Below are 18,981 nucleotides of genomic sequence, written 5' to 3' on the forward strand. Positions count from 1 at the left end.
TCCCCATTTGTTAGTGGATTGTCAGTAAGATCTGTGAACTTTTTTTTTCTAAATCACTGCATTTGATTGGGCTTTGCACAGAAATTATATACATATGTTAGGGATTTTTCTGAGTTTGGTAGCTGTCTAGATGGGGGTAAGAATAGATTAAGTTGGATTTTAATTAAAAGCTGAAATATATAGGCAGATATGAGAAACATGATTTGGCTAATACTAGTTTCTGTTCTCAAAAACCCTGTCACGTAGAAGTTTACAGAGATCATAAAATGCGGTTGTAATATGCTTGTCTTTTGAAGGACTTGGGTATTGCTGTAATAATTTAGAGAACAAAATGAGTTGGTAGCTGGGGATAATTCACCAAAATAAATATTAAAATATATCTTTAAAATTATATGTTTGTGTTTTTTTTTTTTTTTGTTGTTGTTGTTTTGTTGTTGTTTTTTTTAATATTTAAGAACTTGCATTAGAAATATGGCAGCTACTGTGCATCTTTGACAGTGTGATAGCACTCTAACTAAGGTAATGGACAAGACAGTAAGGAAGGCTGGCAAAACCAACACAAAGCTGTATGAGGAAGTAACTGTTGTGGTTTGGGCCTGATAGGCAGCCAACCCCCGCAGCTGGTCACCCTCCCTTCCCCCTCCCCACCTGGGAATGGGGGAGGGGATTAGAGGGGTGAAGGGAGACTCACAGGTGAGATAGGAACAGTTTAATAATGGCAATAAAACGAGAACAATAATGATGATAGGGGGAAAACAAAAAGCAATATACAAACAGGCAATGTACAGCGTAATTGCTGACCACCCGCTGACCAATCCCCAGCCCGTTCCCGGCCAGTGACCCCGAGACACCAAGATCCCACAATCGCAGAGAGAGAGAGAGAGAGAGAGCCCCTTCCTGACCACCCCTCCTCTATACAGTGAGCACGACGTGCCATGATATGGAATATTTCACTGGCCAGTTTGGGTCTGGTGCTGTGGCCGTGCTCCCTCCCTGCTCCCTGTGCCCTGGCGCACGGGCAGGACATGGGGAGTCGGAGAGTCCTTGAAGTCTCGGCAGCAGCTGAAAACACCAGTGTGCTATCAGCATTCTTCCCATACCAAACCCAATGCTGAATCCAAACCACAGCGCTCATCTAGTCCCTGAAAAGGAATATTAACTCTATTTCAGCCCAAACCAAGACAGTAAACTAAATCTAAAGTGTAACTGTGGTAGATACAAAGAAAATAAGAGGCCCCTTTTTTGTGGATAAATGAAACTTTGGAACAAAATCGAACTTGTTAGGACTGTCTGTGTATGGCAGCAGGACCATGACAAGCACTGGTCACCTGAACAGGGATGTTGCCACAGTTGACATTAATGGAGACAGTGAGCCTGGAGTTCTCTTTTTCCTGGGGACTTTTTCCTTGAAATTTGGTATAGGCGTTGTTTGGTGAGGAATATTTTTCACCTCCCTGAGCTCTGTGAGAACAGGAAAGTTCTCTCACCAGAGTTGCCAAGATTGGAGCCTGTAGCACAGGAGACAACGTTCTGGACCACTGTCAATCTGGTAAATGCTGCTTCTGGATTTGCAGCTTCATGCTTCTCCTAAACATATATATATATATGTATATGTGTGTGTGTATATATATATATATTTGTCTATGTGACTTGGTTTTTGTATTATTTTTAAGAGTGAAGAAAATTCTACTTTTTGCAATTTTAATTTTTGAATCTCAAGTGTCAGAGGGTGCAGGTCATTCCTGTCCAGCTGTCTCTAGATGAGATAACATTCATATTAGTCCCTCATGAATGTGATTAGGAAAATCATGGCTATTTCACAAATGCCTATTCACAAACATCCTTTAAGTGATGGGTAGCTTCTGTTCTGTTGCAGTGGTTGTCTTCAGCAAAACTCTGTACCAGATGTTAAGTTGTATATTTTTGCATTAATCTATGAAACATTTACTGTTGATGCACTTAGAAAAACCAAGTGCTTGGCTGACGAACTACTGCCTGAGCTAAAATAGCACAGTTGTGCTCCTAAAAAAGTGGCAGTTCAGAGGATGTAATGTAAGGTTTGGATTTTCCTTTCCTGAATGTTGGGTCTGTTAACATTGCCATTGCCTAGTCCTGCTAAAAGTAATAGTTTGAGCTGACAGGGTTATAAACAACTGTATCGTGTTCATAGCATAACACTGTTTGGCAGGGTCCTGCTACTGTTTTGGGAGGAAGAATGAGGGGGTCATAGTGGAAATGAAAAACCTTTCTAGATCCAGAGCCTGTGTGTAAATTTTTAATTATTATGGCTTGAAGGTATTTCTAGGACTTCACAAAATTTTTGCATGAGATGTGTCAGTACAGTGTTTTGGGCTGAGTGCACTTTAATTATGTGGAAGGGTGGTGAAGGCTGTGGTCTTCTCCCAGCCTTATTTCTTGAGTCACTTGGGAGAGCAAAAAGGGGCTTGTCTCATACCAGCCAGTGCTGTAGCCCAGATTGTCATTTAGAAAACACCAACCCATATTTAACACTGACTTATGTTTCAGAAACATATTAGGAAGATGAAAAGGTCATGGTTTTAGTACTGTCATTGGTCACTGCTTCACAGCTGTGGTGGTTTGGAGAAGTTTTGCAGGTAGAAAATGTTCAATTTGCTTAGAGGTAAGGATCTAAGTACAATATTGGCAATCAGTTTGCACTGCTATCTAGGTTGAGGGTTAGTTAAAATCTTTGGTTTATCCCTGGTTATTTGCTTTTGCTGCTGTTTCCTGAACCTTTTTCTGCACCAATAGCTACCCTAAAAACTCCTACGGTAGAGAGGGTTTATTTGATATTTCTACAGATGTTTGTGCTTGCTTTCTTCTGTTTGTCAAATGTTCATCACATGACTAAGAAGAGATGGAAATGAAAAGTTGATGTTACTTCCTTGTACTGATTAGAGTGAGAATGTTGTAACATAGGTGTCTGTAAGGTAGTTGTAAAGTGTTGGTTTCACATGTGTTTGTGTTGATTTGCGGTATCTGCAGCAGTATCTTCTGTGTGGTCTAGTCAGTAGGAGATAAGCCAGATACTGCACACTGAATGATACAACATATTTACATAAATAATAGCTTTTTCAAATACCTTCTCCATTAGTTTTGAGCCCTACAGCAATGTAATACCTTCCCAGAAAAAGTTCTGCCTGTGATGTGAATTCTAAGCATGTGAGGAAAGGCGCTAGAAATCAAACGCTGAGTGAAGAGCAGATGTATCAGCGCCGTGTCCCTAATTTCTTCTGTTATTGAGATGTTTGTGAATATAGTATTTATTTTATCACTTATTCCTTTTTCAGTTTGTCGTAATGTATGTTTGTGTTTACATGGACATGTTTACATTTCAGATTTTGATACCAACTCTAGAAAGTGCACCAGAAATGAGGGACATTGCCTTCAACCACTCTGCAGATTGATTTGGCTCTTATGCTTTAGCATTTACAGCTTGGTCTTGCTTTATATGCTAGACGAGGTTTATGCCAGCCTAATTGGTTGCTGGCATTCCTGAATTTCACAGCTGCTGTATTCAGCTGTGTACTAGAAAAATATAATGGAATACTGTTTGTGGAGAGCAAGAGGCAATTGTAAAGATGTAAATGTGCTTTCTGGCATTTCAATAACATGTAAACTTTCAGTAACACAAAGAATTTTTAGGAACAAATTGTATGGGTATACTGCCAGTTTAAACATTATAGTATACATTTTCTATTTAAGCTGAGAATATTCGGAAGATGGACATAAGTTTTACTATTTTTTCAGGTTTTTTTTTTGTGTGTTTTTTTTTTTTTTTTTTGTGTTTTTTTTTTTTTTTTTTAATTCAGCCCTGACTTTCTTGGCCAGAGAACAGATGAAATCTGGCAGAGATGGAAGATTTATTGTGATTATTTTGTTCAGGCATGCTGGCTTACTGTGTTTGTAAGAGTGTTCAGTATTTTCTATTCATTCATCAGCCTGCTTTGATCTCCTTTCACTTGTCATGATAAAGGTTAAAACTTTAAAAATTATTATTCATTCTCTGTCAAAAGTAATAGAGCACAGGAGCAGGTAATAGGACTTATATGATGGCTCTGTGATTAATACAGTGTCGCAGGTTTCAGCTGTGAATACTGCTTTTCAAAACTTAGAAAATTTGGTAACATACTAAAGATTATTATAGTATTGTATAGAATATGTTTCACTAAACTTACATTTTTCATGTATCGTTTTTCTTTTGATTATGGGTTGACAGCTGGACCAAGCCTTAAAGCAGTAGCAGATTATACCAAAGTAAGCTTGAGGAGTCTTCCAGTTCCCACAGTTTTTGTGTCCTTGTGTTCCCAGATTGCTCTTTGTAGAAGTGGCAGGAGTGGCACTGCTAAAGGAAGACAGTGCCTTCTGTTGCTGCTTTGCTGATGGACCAGATGGGTAATCAAAACAGTCCTACCACAAGGTGTTCCTGTACAAAATTAAGTCCCTTGAGGTTATTAAATACAGTGAAATTAATGGAGGGGTGTATTGAGGACCTTGTGCAAAGAAAACTTGCACAAAAACACTCCTCCAAGGAAATAAGGTGCGAGAGTGTTGTGCTCAGTGAGTTTGCTTCAGCTCCTCTACCAGCAGAATTTGGGCCGAGGTCCCGGGGCGGGATGCTTGCCTGCGCACTGTAGTCCTTTGGGTGAAGGGAAAGGGTGGAGTGCCCGTGGGTGGAGGGGAGGACATGGGGGTGGTCCCTGCCCACGCATCTCCTGGCAGCACCCGAGTGGGGAGTGCAGGCAGGCCATCCCTGCAGAGCACACAGCTGGGGTGCTGGGAGAACGGTGTGCAGGAGGCACGGATGGAAGGGCTTGTTCAGCCAAAACATGGCTTAGGGGAAAAAAACATGGTGAATGCTAGAGAAGAGCAACCAAGTGAAGCAAAGGGAGAGTTTTGGGTTTTTGGTTTTTTTTTTTTTGTTTGTTTGTTTGTTTGTTTGTGTGTTTTTTTTTTTTTTTTAAAGTAAAAAACCCACTATTTAACCTTCTTTAGTGGTGGAGTGACTCTTATGCTTTGGCCAGGGACAAGCATGGAGGTTGTAAATGCATATGTAATGTATGTGAAAGCAGTGCTGCCCGGTGGTGCTGGCTGCTCTGCAAGTTCCCCGAGCGCTGCCCGAATTTCAGTTAGTCTCTTCCTCTGCACATTATATTAGAGCACACAGATTTGTTTTTACCTTCCATGACACTTCCCTGTCGTCTCTCTTCTTGCTTAATTTTAACTGGGTGTGAATGTTTAGGCAGCCTTTGCAATAAAGGAAGTATTAACAGTGTACGTTTGTTACGTGTACCATTAGGTGAGATAATTTGGGATATCAGTCAAGGGCTTTCTTCTTTCCTGCCCCTCAGTAGGCCCGAGGAGGCTTAGAGTGCATAATACCAGTAACTTTGGAAAACTGTCAAATTAGGACTGAAAGGGCTAAACCAGAAGTTTGAAATAATCAACGGAGGAGAAAACTGGAGTGGATTTTTGGGGGATGGGAGCTTTAGGAAAGGAGAAGGGTGAGTGCAGGGTGGAGGAGACCCAGCCCAGAGCAGATGCGCAAGGACCATGCGGCGTTTTGCCCTGAGTGGGTGCCCGGTGGTGGCATCAGCAGCACATGCATGGGCTGCTCTGGGATGGTTGCTCGTGATTTGGGAGCTGCGCGTGGCCCTTGGACACCTGAGGGTGGCTCAGGGTGGGTGGAGTGAAGGATTGCTTGTTCGTGGTATGGCTCCTTAAAGGAGGGTGTTAGGGGAGAGGCTGCATGGGACTTATGTTCTTTAGAAACCCCAATTCTTGTATTCTTAGGGTAAAACACAGTTGTGAAATCAGTGTGACACCTGGGTCTTGATTGTTTTGTGTCAGCACGTGGCTGCTCAGCTCTTCCAGTTACTCCTCGCTACTGTGCACATGAAATAGGACATAAAAAATCTGTGGCACACTACATGTTTAAGAAGAAAAATCCATATTCCTGCTGAAAGTTAACTGGTTTTATTGTACTTGATGGGGGCTTGCTGGCTGTGGGTCTTTCAAGCAATGGCACATTAACTCCAGCTCAGCAGTCTGTGTAGGCAGCTGTTTTTAAAATGTTGATTTGTATTATTGTTGCAGGCAATTTAATTTTAGTTGAAATACCAAATGGTTGGAGGTCCATAAGAATTAGATATTAGAATACAATTTCAGAGGGCTTCACTCCTGTGTTGGGACATACAGTGCTGTATCAGCCTAGAAGGGGGACAAACAAGCCTTTGTGGAGCACACCTCATGAGACTTTACTGCCCATAGGAGACTTGTGGCATTGGAGTGTTCTTCTCTCAAGAAAAGAGAGTCTAAGTAGTGTGGCTTTCACATGGTGTTTTGTTTGCTTACCACTCAGTTTTCTGTTCCTTGAGCTTTTCACTTGTATGCTGACTGTCCTGTTAGAGCCTCCACTGGTGGATCAGGTCTGAGCCACTTCACAGTGTGGCCAGGAATCATCTGTTTATCACCTCATATTTTTTAACCCTCTTCTTCCTGCCTCTTTCCACATGTCTCAATGCAGGGATGAAAGTAACTTCTGTAAAATTTTTCTGCCAGTTAAAAAATGATCATGTGTGTTTGCTTTCTAGGGCGAATTCACCAAGCTATGGTAACGTCCCTAAATGAAGATAATGAAAGTGTAACTGTTGAATGGATTGAAAATGGAGATACTAAAGGCAAAGAGGTGAATTTACTTATTTTGGAACTTTTATCTTTTTAAAAAAATGTGTAATTTACATCAGTCTTACTTTGGAATTTGTACTGGAAATGAAAAGGTTATATAAATATTAATTTACTTTGGTTACAGCCTGTTTTTCATGTGAGCTGTTAGGTAAATGCTGGTTTCTGTTGTATTAAATGTAACTTCCTAAGCTCTGTATCATAGCTTTTAAATAGTTCTTTTCATCCATTGATTTGGAACCAGATTACAAAGGCTGATCTTGTTATCCTCTTTTTAGAAGTAGAAAAATCAAATTTCTGAGAGGGAGAATGACTTGCAGTTCGGACAGGAAACTAGTGGGAGAGCTAGATTAGAAATCTTTTTTGTATTTGTATTATTAAGGAATTGATCTGCTAGTTTATTTGCTAATTTATTTATTGTTGGCAATAATTTTCCAACCTTGCTTTCTTTGAGAAACCATGTCCTTGTGTGTAATGCGTTGCTATCCTCTCTTCCTTTAAATTATGGACCATGTTAGCCAGTTTCAGCTGAGATTTAGAGAAGCATCTCAGAAATAATTACACTTTACTGGATTTCTGAAAACACAGGAAAAAGGAAAAAAAAAATTATGAGAGAGGCCTGGTGACCTCACCAGCTGAGCTCATCCCTCTGGATGTGCAGTATCCATACAATAGCGAGGTCTTTTAGAGGTCCAGACAGGGGAAATGGCGGTCTATAGAAACAAAAGCTATTTAAGATTTTTAGGAAATCAAGTTTCAACAGATCTGAAGACAGCTATTTTTAAGATCCTGCCCCTTCCCCCTTACATTTTACAGCATTTTGAACGAGGAACACTTAAAAGAAGAAAATTAGCATGATAAATTTAACATGGTTTCAACTATGCATTTATTTTTTGGGTGGTTGCAATTCATCTGTTTCTTTTGCACTGTCTGGGAAATTTCAAATAATTAAGATCTCTATGTTACAGAATGTCTTTCGTGTTTTGCAGTAATTGTCAAATTACCACAGTAATACTAGCTGTTTTATTTTTAATTTAATCACTTGACAAAATTATGAATATCTATTGGTCATTTTTAATTCATCCCTTTTCTGAGGAGTGTGTTTTCAACTCCTCCAAAGACCAAAGGTTGCACTTTTAGTGGACATAACAGAGATAATTTAGCTTTTAGAATTAACAAATTGTGGGGTAAACCCACGAAGTGTATTTATTGTTTATTCTCAAATATAACAGGAGAAATGGAGAGAGTGAATATTGTTTTAAGAGTCATAAATGTGTTTTATATTCTTTTATACAGATTGACTTGGAGAGCATATTTTCACTTAACCCAGATCTTGTACTCGATGAAGATAGTGAACCTGGTCCAGACACATCAGCACCACCTGCTCCATCAGCCAAAGTAAACAAAATCGTGAAGGTTGGTAACCGCTACGCAGTGTGTTCATGTTCAGCTTGCAGTGCTGCTATATGTGTTGTTGTGCTTGAATTTTTAACTTCTATGTCCGTGGAATTATTTGATAGTTGTGTTCCTTTCTTTTTCTATGGTGAATAGGGTTTTCTAAAAATTTTTGAGAACTGGTTAGGCAGAGAGGTAGTTGGGAAGTAATATTTATGTAACTAAATATATCTCAAGGGAAAATAGAGAAGAGGCTTTGGAGGTTGTTTTGAAACAGTATGTGTATTTCAAGCAGTCTTCACCCTAAACTCTTCAAGGAGGGATTTGGTAGCAATCACCTCTTTGTATTTCTGATGTCATCATGTTATTTTCTTTCACTGGAAAGAAGCAGAGGTGGGGCTACAGTTTACATTTTCAGTAGTATAGAAATTAAATAACAGAGATCTCTTTCTTTACAGAGTCGACGAACTGTGTTAAGTGTTAAAAATGACATTCCTGCCAGAGATAACAGAGGTAAATGTTATCTCTTTTCATTTAAATGAAGTAAAAAACATGGGAACATTTTATCCTCCTGTTCATCTAACATTCCTTAATAGTTCTGTATTTCTCATTCAGTATATATGCATGTAACGTGTAAAAGACATGTTACATCATTCCTAGAATTAGTCCTATGTATATTTAGGAATTCATACTATACAAATAGTATTTATATGCAAGTTTAAGCAATATAACATCAGGGAAGTTAAGCTGAATGAACTGAAGGTGCAAAAAATGGAAGTTAATTAATTATGCTACATTAAATCGTGTGTGCACTTTTCCAAGTTAAAGCATCCTCAGTTTGCTTCAGCTTAATTGAGCGTTTCAACATACGCTAAGTAGTGCACTTAAAATTCTTAGGCTTTCAATTTAACTTGGTTTTGTAACAGTCTGTAAACATTCTTTCAAAGAGTACTTAAGCCGTATGGGTTATTTCTCACTCCACAGTTAACAGTGAAAAATCTACAAAAAATGCTGAAATACCACAGGAGGGTGAGGTGAAAAGTATGTATTGGATGAATACAGATGTAATGCATCTATAACATGAGAAAGAATAGTTACTGCTTATTGTTTCAATTTTCTCTCCTGCATTAAACTAACTAACTTGTACTGATGATGGTGATGATTCTTCTTCCAAACATGAATCTACTGTCATTAATTCAGACTAAATTGCAGTCCATCTGTTTAAACTTGAAAAACAAGTGGGCTTGTGTACCTTTGCAAGTGTTCAGACTCTTCTGGTGGATGACTGGGACCACTCATCCTTTTGCCATTTGCCTCTGCGAGTGTTAAACAAATCGAAAATTTCATGAGGAGGGAATAATTTTTATTAAACTAATATGGTTTAAATTTGAAACATCTTACTGATGGGCTTTCCTCACATCCATACATGTTGCCATTTATAGTAAATGGCCTGTTTAGTATGGAACAACCCTGTAACTCGTATTTTAATAGGTCCTCTGCATCTTGCTATTTATAGCTGGCCTAAGTGTTTGTTCTTTGTTGGCCTTGTAAATAAGTTTTTCTCAGCACACTGTCTTGTTTTCTGTAGTCAGTTTGTGCTGTAGACTAGATCTCCTATCATGTTCGGAATGATCTTGTCTGTACCATTCCATCCCTGTTTCCATAGTTGTCTCCGTGTTGCACAGTGAGCTGGCCTTCGTTTGGAGTGTCATCTCTGGCCTCTAATCAAAGCTGATACCTTCCCTTTCATATTCTTCTTGAAGACTTTGTTAGGTTTATGCAGGAAATGGGCCAGCTGAAGCAGAGCTGCTTGAAGCAACTCTTTGAAAAAACAATTTAAAGCATTCATCTCTTTCAGAGGGGCTTGCATGCTTACCATTTCCACTGCATTCACTGCGAACAGACATCACTGCACCTTCAGAAATTGGCATCCTTAGCACTTATAGAATCAGTGCATAAGTTTAGACATATTAATGGTATCCCTTACAGTATAACGTTAAAAAGGTTTGTTTCTTCCACTCACAGATTTGAGTTGCATGGTGCTGTCTTTCATTTGTATCCCTTTGCTCCTCCAGAGATAGTAGGCTCAACAGGGCAGGACCATTTTGCAACATTTAGAGAATGTGAAACAGTGGGGCTTCTTTCCTTGCTCATTTTTTGGGTATAACCCCAAAAGAAATAAAATTCCAACACTTTAAGCTTCAGGACTGCATATTTCCAAGTACATACTTGACTCTATGCACATAGTAAGTTGTACTAATTCTGCAGTAGAGTATATAAAAAGTACACACATGCAGCACTGCTACTTAATTATGTTGTATTGTTGTATAACACTGGGATAAAAAAGGCTTCATACCAGGTGTCTTTATTAATAGACTTTCTACATGTATGGCTCCCCTTTACCCACAGTAAATTGTTGTGTCTGGAAAGGGGCCTTGTTTTGTCCCTTCACAACAAAGCATTTCAGAATTGGGTAGTAATGTTACCCTTCCATGTCCAGATGAGCTTTGTGCTTTTCCTTTGCAGTGGCTGGTTCTGCACGTGTGCGACCTACTCAGCTTCCTGAGCAGTCTTCCTCCTCTCAACAGAATGGTACAGTTTCAGATATATCTCCAGTTCAAGCTGCAAAAAAGGAATTTGGACCCCCTTGTATGTAGAGCATGCATCAAGGATTCATTCATTCTGGACATTACATGTACATTCTCTTGGGTCTGTGGGCTTCCTTGAGGAGCCTTTTCAGAGATCTGTGGCTAAAGAAATGTTCACTTTCATCACAATTGTGCTAGTATTTGAAATTAGTTTTTACTTCATCATTTTTTAACCATGGCGATGTGGTTTTTGGTTTTTTGGTTTTTTTTTTTTTTTCATTTGCCTGAGCTTTCTTTTAATTCAAACCAGGAGATCACAGGTATCTGTCCAACTATTTTTTGAGGGTCATTGTCCTTATATTTTTGGTCATGTAATTATTGTCCCATTCCCATGACTTTTTTCTATTTTTTTTTTTTAATTTTAGAAATTAAATTGATAGTTTATGTAAATGCATTCTAATTATCATTAAATTAATATTAATTGAAATGCCACAGTGTGAAAACTAAATTCATGCAACACTGAAAATATTTTAAAATTATTTCATTTTCTTTAAGCACGTAGAAAATCAAATTGTGTAAAAGAGGTTGAAAAATTGCAAGAGAAACGTGAAAAAAGAAGGTTACAGCAGCAGGAACTTAGAGAAAAAAGAGCTCAGGTTAGTATATATAGCTCAGATGGAGAATGTATGCCATCAAGAGAAGAGGTTTGCAAAATCATTGTACTTTTTTTCAGTCTAATAATTTTTAAGAACTGTAATAATCTGGAAATTAAATGTTTTCATCCTGTGTACAAGTTTGTTAAATATTTTGGTGCTTGGTTGCATTGCTCTCATAACTGTTACTTTAGTCAATTTTCCCTCTCTTTTTCTTCCTGCAGAAATAATTGCTTACAATAGCTTATCTTGCCATGTGTTTTTTAATGATCAGGTACTGATGATAGCTATTTCTTAGGGAAAATCTTGTTGAAAATAATCAATTTGGTTTTTAGATGTATCTGTTACTCTTCAGGAGCTATTACAACATTACGATAAATTGTTCTTTATGATCTTTGGTGCTTTGTAGGAGATCTGTTTGAGGCTCAAGTTTGAACAAGGACTTTTAACTCTTTTTTCTTTAAACCAGTCTATGCATTCATAATTTAGCTTCGCATCATGCAAGCAGCTTGGCAGCAAGTTGTTAGAAACTTATGTGAGAGAAATGAAGTTTCTAATACCGCAAGAAAAATATCTTAATATTAAATGACTTTCTATCACAGTAGTGTAAAAGCTTTACCAGAACTAGTAGTATAATCTTGTTGTCAGCCTTGTGTGTGTGTGTTAGTCTTTAAAGAGATATTACCAATCCACTACTGACATGAGAAGTACCACCAGCAAGTAAATAATTCAATTTACTTCATGGTTTAATGACGTTTCTAAGTTGACCTAAAATCACCTATGTTGAATTCATGTTCTCTTAGTTCTATCCATTTACACAAGTGTAAAACATTGCTATGCTTTTATGTGTGAGAAACAAATTTTTTTTGGTGTTATATATTAAAATACTTTGACGTAGTATGACACCTAAAATTTCTTTCATATTGCTCATGTGAAGACTCCTCTTGAATTGGAGTCCTAACCTGCTGTACGAGGAAGCTCTGTTTGTCGTGGTGACCTGTATGTACCTCTGCTTTGTGTTGGTTTGTGTATTCTGTTGTTGTGAAATGCAGCAGTAATTAGCCAAACACTGTCTTCTAGTGGGCAAGTCCTTTAAACAGGCTTTGAAGAATATTAGGCAAACGCTTCTTCCATAATAAGCCACACTCCTTTCAGAATGTTAGAAGGAAATGTTTCACTAGGAATATATTTTGTGTGGACTTACGAGTCAGCAGTTTCTAGTTTGCCGTAGGCAGGGTGAACAACATCAAGGTACAGTCAGCTTCTGATGACCAGGACATGGCTTTATCTGAGGTGAGGACTGGCTGTGTCACAGGTGCAGAGGCATGAGCTGGCTGCCTTTCAGCTTGCTAACCCCAATGCAGTGTTTTCCAAGGGTGCCTATGCTGTTTCCACAACCAGCTGTGGTTCAGAAGGAGTTTTATATCATCTGGGGGGAGCCGTGCAAAAATTAGTAACGTCTGAGCACCACGGATGGCTATGTATGGCATCAGCAGCGTGTCCTGGAATGGTGTAAAAACTGACAGGTGTTGGGGAGAAGTGACAGGAAGGATGTTTGATCAATTCTACAGAGAAGCAGCTCAGCTCACAGTAGGCTTAGGCTTAGCAAGGCTTGGAGGGGCTCTGTGCATGACCTTTTATGTGTCCATGCACTCTGGTACTGGTGACTCTGGGTTTAGGGACTGGAGGTCCTCTGAGCCTGAATGTAGCCTACTGTGTGTCCCTGGGATTGCTTCAGCTTTTTGGGGTCATCTAGGAGCATCAGAAGAGTTTCCAATGCATCCAAGTAACTGTAGGAGTTAACTCAGGATCAGTAGCAGGATCAAGCTCCTTCCACTGTATTGGATCCAGGAAGGCTATGTTTAGAGGAGCTGGGGTGCCTGCCCCGTCCTCTGTGGTGTGTGTTGTACCTGTGTGATGGAGAGTATCCATTCGTCTGTTGGACTGCCTTGTCTCAGATTAAGAAGTGTTGACTGTATGTACTCTCTGTTGTTCTGCAGTCGTTCGGAGGTGTTTCTTTGGTGTGAAGATTCTGGCAAAGGCGGGAGTCATTTCTCTTTCTCATGTAGACTGTGAATGAGTCCTCAATTAAAAAGTATTTTCTATTACGTGCCAACTGAAAACATGTAATGGAAAGCATATAAGGCATATAATGCTTTATGATCAGTAAATTAGCACCATCAGAATGGGAAAATGCATTAAACTTGCATTTGATACATATCTGGCATTTTGGAGGAAAAATAAGGTTTCAGTTAATGTGCATTTTTTCTTATCAATAAATACAGAAGATAATGATGTTAGTCCCTTTCAGCAAACTAAGTATGTTAGAAATTCTGTTGCTTACTTCCCTAGGATGTTGATGCTACAAACCCAAATTATGAAATTATGTGTATGATAAGAGATTTCAGGGGAAGTTTGGATTACAGACCACTGACAACTGCAGATCCTGTAAGTACCCCAGCGACGTGAAAATTTTTTATCCTCCTGTTTTTGCTGTTTTCAATTTTATCAATGTATGTTTCTCTCTGTAAACATTAAAAATAAGTAGTTTAATATATATTAGTATTCATTATAACATGGGTTTATTTTTTCAGTAATTGGATGATATTGAAGGTAGTAGGTATTGAAAGTCTTAGGTTACTAAATTACTGTTAATTATTTAATGTCGCTCACATATCTTTTTACTATAAACTAATACCAGTATGTACTAGTTAGTAACTCAGCCTCTGTATTATAAGTTTTTCTGGGATGCTAGGGGATACCCCCACAAAACCATTAAGCTTCTCTGAAAAACCCTGTTGAGTGTAAAGATTAGTATTTGATCTTTGAAGGTGATGAGGGCCTTTGGTTTGCAGAGAAGTCAGAGAAGCAGAATCCTGAAATGATGGCAATTACCAGATATTTGTGGAAATCAGAGACTGTGACGATTTCTGTCAATAGTGTCTCTACCCTGTCAGAGCTGGATTTGTTTGCAGTATTCCAAGATATACCTGGTACTTTACAGGATTAGATCACTGTCTGCAAGGAGTTTTGTTAATGTATGGTTCTCCCTTTTGGGATCTTGGCTATTGTGCAAACACAAGGGACTATTACACGTTCAGATGACTCACTGTTTTGGAAATTTCTCTTTGTTTAAATAATTGGTTAGTTAATTCAGGAATAGAAGTAAAATAAAGTGAAATATCATATAACTGGAATTGGGCTATAGTTCACTGAAAGATTGTTTCCATTGCAGATTGATGAGCACAGGATATGTGTTTGTGTACGAAAACGACCACTCAATAGGAAAGGTATAAGTATTGAAGATTTTGCTGTATTTTTTGTTGTGTTTTTTTTTTTTTTTTTCTATTATCGGAAGCTGCTTCTGATAGTAATATTTGTGGTAAAGATGTCTAGAAATACTGTTTAGAAGTTAAACTGTTATATTTGACAATATGTTTGACAGACCCAGAAAATTTCTAGACTTGTCATAACCTGGAGAAGGATGCGGAGAAAAGTAGTTTAACTGTCACTATTTTATGGATTGGGAGCTGAGACGTAGAGAGACTGCAGGTTTTTTCCGAGGTCATCGAGGTTGTATTTAGTTGATCTGGGAATTAATTCTGCTGTAATTTCTTCAGTATTCTTACACTGCATTAGGATCACCATTCTTTTAAACTGTCCTTCAGGTGATCTCCTGAGCAGAGTTTTCTCCTACCCAGTGAAAACTTTCATACACATTTTTTTGTACATGTATTTTTATATTTTCAAGTGATCTTGAATCTGACATGAAGGGAGCAATTCAGGTGCCTAAACACTGATGTCTTAATGACAGGTTAGGTGCCCAGATGTGTCTAAGACATCCTGACAGGGCTAGTGGATTACAAACAAACTGGAGACTTCTATCCCCTATGGGTTGCTGCCTAGGGCTGGGAAAGATACTCTAGGGCATATGAAATGCCACTGAAAAACTATTAGGTACTGGAATGACTCCCTAGTGACTTTTTTCATGTGTGATTAGTATTACAACTATTTTCTTACTGCCCGCACATCAGACTGGGATCTGTATTTCACAAAAAACATTCAAGTTTTCAACACCAGTTAAATCCCCATCTTCCCAGGAAGTTACTTACTTTCAGTGGGAATTTAAGAGCACAAATGCTTCAGGGTTGCAACCTGTCTGAATTCAGCACTTAAGTAAACTGACTTTGGTTTTGAAAGATCTTTCTCTCCTCTTTTTATTTTATTTTGTTTAGCTAAAGGACTCAAAGAGCATCGCTCTGACTCGGAAACAACATGAGATGCATTTCTTATTTTTGTACTGTCAGAACTACACATTGAGGATTATCTGAAGCATACATATGCAGAGGAAAATGGGAGAATTTTATGGGAAAGGGAAAACATACGTTTATACCAGTATATAATCAGTTTAATCAGTTTTTGTCTTTTTTTTTTTTTTTCCCTCTGCATTGCTGCTTCCCCTACTTTATTTTTTTCTCCATTGTTACATTTACTGTTTTGTTATTCCCTGTATTTTTTTCTTTTATTGATCTTGAAAAGAATGCATAATCCAAACTATTTTGTACAACCTGTTTTATAAAGGCATTCAACATTCAAGTCTGGTAACAGCTGAATTTCTGTTTCAGTATTGGAGGTTATCTTTAATAAAATATAAATTAAAATATGATACATCTGGGGGAAACATAACCTTCTACCTACACTGGAGGTGGACAAAGTGGAATGAGAGCAGTTTGTCATGGGGCATGAGTTGGGATTCAGAAGTAGGATTTGATTCATGGAAGTTGCATGGTTTAGGTATTAGGGGCTTGGAGATAATAAAAAAAATAGTTCAGAGGTGTTTGTAGGAAGATGAGTGTCTAAGTAAAAATGAGGTTGGCATTACACTTTGCATTTTTAAGAAAAAGCTACAGTAAAAAAGTATTAATGAAATAATCCATGCAGGAGATCATAGAGATAATCTGGTACTCACATGATACAATCTTCTGAAAACACACACTTCATAAGAAACAGTAATTCTCATGCCACATTTTAAAATTGAAGAGTATAAAAGAATCAAAGATACTGGTGCGTAACTTCTTGAAATGAAAAAATGAAATTAGTTTGTTGTGTCAGTCTCACAAACACAGAACTATCACCAAAATCTTTAGGTGTTCTCAGCACCAATTATTCTATGGATTGACTTTGCAGGAAGTAGGTGTTCAAATTGATATTTTAAGTGACATATATTTATAACAGAGAAACGTATGGTGGGTTTCAGAGACACTATTCCAGATTTTCGTCAGCAAGGAATACAGGTTGTCATAACAAATAGCTGGGAGCAGGTATATGTCTTATTCCAAACAATTGCTTAAGAAAAGTCAGCTTTTGACTAAACTAAAAAGCTGTTGCTGCACAGAGTTAACCATCATACATCCCTTTTCATCTCTGTTCCTTATTTCCTCTCTGTGATTACTGCAGAATAATTGCATTTTATTTTATTGCAGTGCACTTGAAAAATTGATTATATAGTGACTTGAATGCATATTTCTGTTCGTGTGCAGTGTCTTGCAATGGTAACCATTGTACTGTTTGATCATTATGTTGACCAATTAAAAGGTTTCTATCTGATTGTATAAAGCCACATCAAGTTTTTGAACTGCATGCCTTAAGAAATTTTACATAGAAGTGAAAGTAGGACACATTAGTGATCCTGACTGTACACGCAAAGGATCTTTATTTTTGTGCATATCATGGATCACTGGGTTCTCTGTTTTTCTGACTCATATCTCATACAACAATTAGCAGTAAATGGTAGTGCTGTGTAGTAATTATAACCTGGGATCTCACTGCTGAAATGATGTCTAGATGGTTTTTGTGGTTTAACCCTGGCCAGCAACTGAGCACCACATAGCTGCTTGCTCACTTCTCCCCTTTCTCAGTGGGATGGAGAGGAAAATTGAGAAGGAAAAAAAAAAAAAAAAAGTAAAACTTACTGAGATAAGGATGGTTTCATAATGAAATAAAACAATAATAATAAAAATATAATAATAAAATTGTAGTGAAAAGGAATATAACAAAGAGAGAGAAAAGACAAGTGATGCACAGTGCAGTTGCTCACCACCCGCTGACCGATGCCCGAGCAGCGATGCGCCCCCCAGCCAGCTGCCCCCAGTTCATACACTGAGCATGATGTTCTGTGGTATGGAGTAAATATCCCTTGGGCTAGTTCGGGTCAGCTGCCCTGGCCGTGCTCCCTCCCAGCTCCCTGTGCACCTCCTCGCTGGCACAGCAGGGAAGCTGAAACGTCCTTAACTTAGGGTAAGAGCTATTTAGCAGCAGCTAAACATCAGTGTGTTACCAACATGATTCTCACACTAAATCCAAAACACAGCACTGTACCAGCTATGAGGAAGAAAATAAATTCTATCCCAGCTGGAACCAGGACAATAGGTTTTTTGTTCATTCCCAGTGATAAGAGGGATCACTAGCATTTTCAGCTTTTTCTGCCTGAAAGGTAATTTTTAGAAAGGATTATACTTCAGAGAAATTCTGTATTAAAGATGTATACTTTAGGTTCCAGGAGGAATACAGAAATGAAAATGTCTGTGTAGAATGAAATCAGAATTGAAAGCTGTGAACATACGAATATAATGTTAAGGATTTAGGGAAAATAAAAAGATAACATTTTAAAACAAAGCTGATTATCATAAGGATATTAATTTCTTTGTGTTTTCAAGTTTGACAGTTGAGTAGTATAGTACTTTCAGTGTCAGGTTTCTTCAGCAGAGAAGTTATTTATGAAAACTCAAAGGATATGGCAGTGATCTGTAAAATAGTATAGGAGCCCTGAGGAAAAAAGAACTCAAATCCATGGAAAGTGTTGTTATAGAATACATAACAAGCTACAATGATAATGCAATAATTAATGATCTTATTTTTATCAAGCAGCTTTGTACAACCTCTCTAATTTCTGGCAAATGGTAGGATAGGATGACTAGACTTCCAAAATGAAATCTCTTACACTGCTATCTAGGCATCAGAAGCCCAGATCCATTGCAGTGTTGTTACTTGGAGGAGCTGTATTATCTGAGATGTTAGGAGTGTAAACAATGAAAAAATGTAGAAGATAACTATGTGTTGCTAGTTAAATATGTATTTTACTTATTTTATAGAAACTTTAATGAAAGACCTTGATGTAATAACAATTCCTAGTAAAGATGTTGTGATGGTACACGAACCAAAACAAAAGGTGGATTTAACAAGGTACCTAGAAAACCAAACTTTTCGTTTTGATTACGCCTTTGATGACACGGCTCCTAATGAAATGGTTTACAGGTATGTTTATATGCTTTTTTTTTTTGCTAACCTTTTATCTTATGTATCTCCTGTGTCAATAACTGAGCTTGCTTTGGTCATGGGTTTTATTCCTATTCTGTCTGTTATCAGATATGTATATTGCTACCTCCATTCTTTTGCTTGTTTACTTTTGTTTTAACTCTTTATCCTGAATTCTTCACCTTCAATGTCATCACCTCTGACCTCAGTCTTCCACCAAGCCCTGCTGGTTTCCAGGCTCTAGCATGTATTGCCTGCCTGGTCAGCAGCTGAATATTTGAACGACTTCATGACCTCTCCGTTTGCCTCAGGATTGTTGTCTTATT

General features: G+C 38.1%; 1 protein-coding gene across 4 annotated transcripts in view; it reads left to right on the plus strand.

Annotated features, from left to right (window-relative positions):
• The window catches only part of KIF2A (kinesin family member 2A), a 71,821-nt gene that overhangs the window by 27,182 nt on the left and 25,658 nt on the right, over positions 1 to 18,981 (plus strand). For 2 of the 4 annotated variants that reach the window (XM_042804745.1, XM_042804747.1), the window contains exons 2-9: positions 6,615 to 6,709; positions 8,002 to 8,121; positions 8,559 to 8,613; positions 10,627 to 10,749; positions 11,244 to 11,344; positions 13,694 to 13,789; positions 14,577 to 14,631; positions 18,493 to 18,655. In XM_042804745.1, the coding sequence (XP_042660679.1) occupies positions 6,615 to 6,709; positions 8,002 to 8,121; positions 8,559 to 8,613; positions 10,627 to 10,749; positions 11,244 to 11,344; positions 13,694 to 13,789; positions 14,577 to 14,631; positions 18,493 to 18,655 (808 nt within the window). The remainder of the gene's footprint in view (positions 1 to 6,614; positions 6,710 to 8,001; positions 8,122 to 8,558; positions 8,614 to 10,626; positions 10,750 to 11,243; positions 11,345 to 13,693; positions 13,790 to 14,576; positions 14,632 to 18,492; positions 18,656 to 18,981) is intronic. The other 2 variants (XM_042804746.1, XM_042804748.1) reach the window with 1 other exon arrangement.

This window comes from Tyto alba, unplaced genomic scaffold, assembly GCF_018691265.1.
Source record: "Tyto alba isolate M040663 unplaced genomic scaffold, T.alba_DEE_v4.0 Super-Scaffold_42, whole genome shotgun sequence".
In the NCBI taxonomy this organism is placed as follows: domain Eukaryota; kingdom Metazoa; phylum Chordata; class Aves; order Strigiformes; family Tytonidae; genus Tyto; species Tyto alba.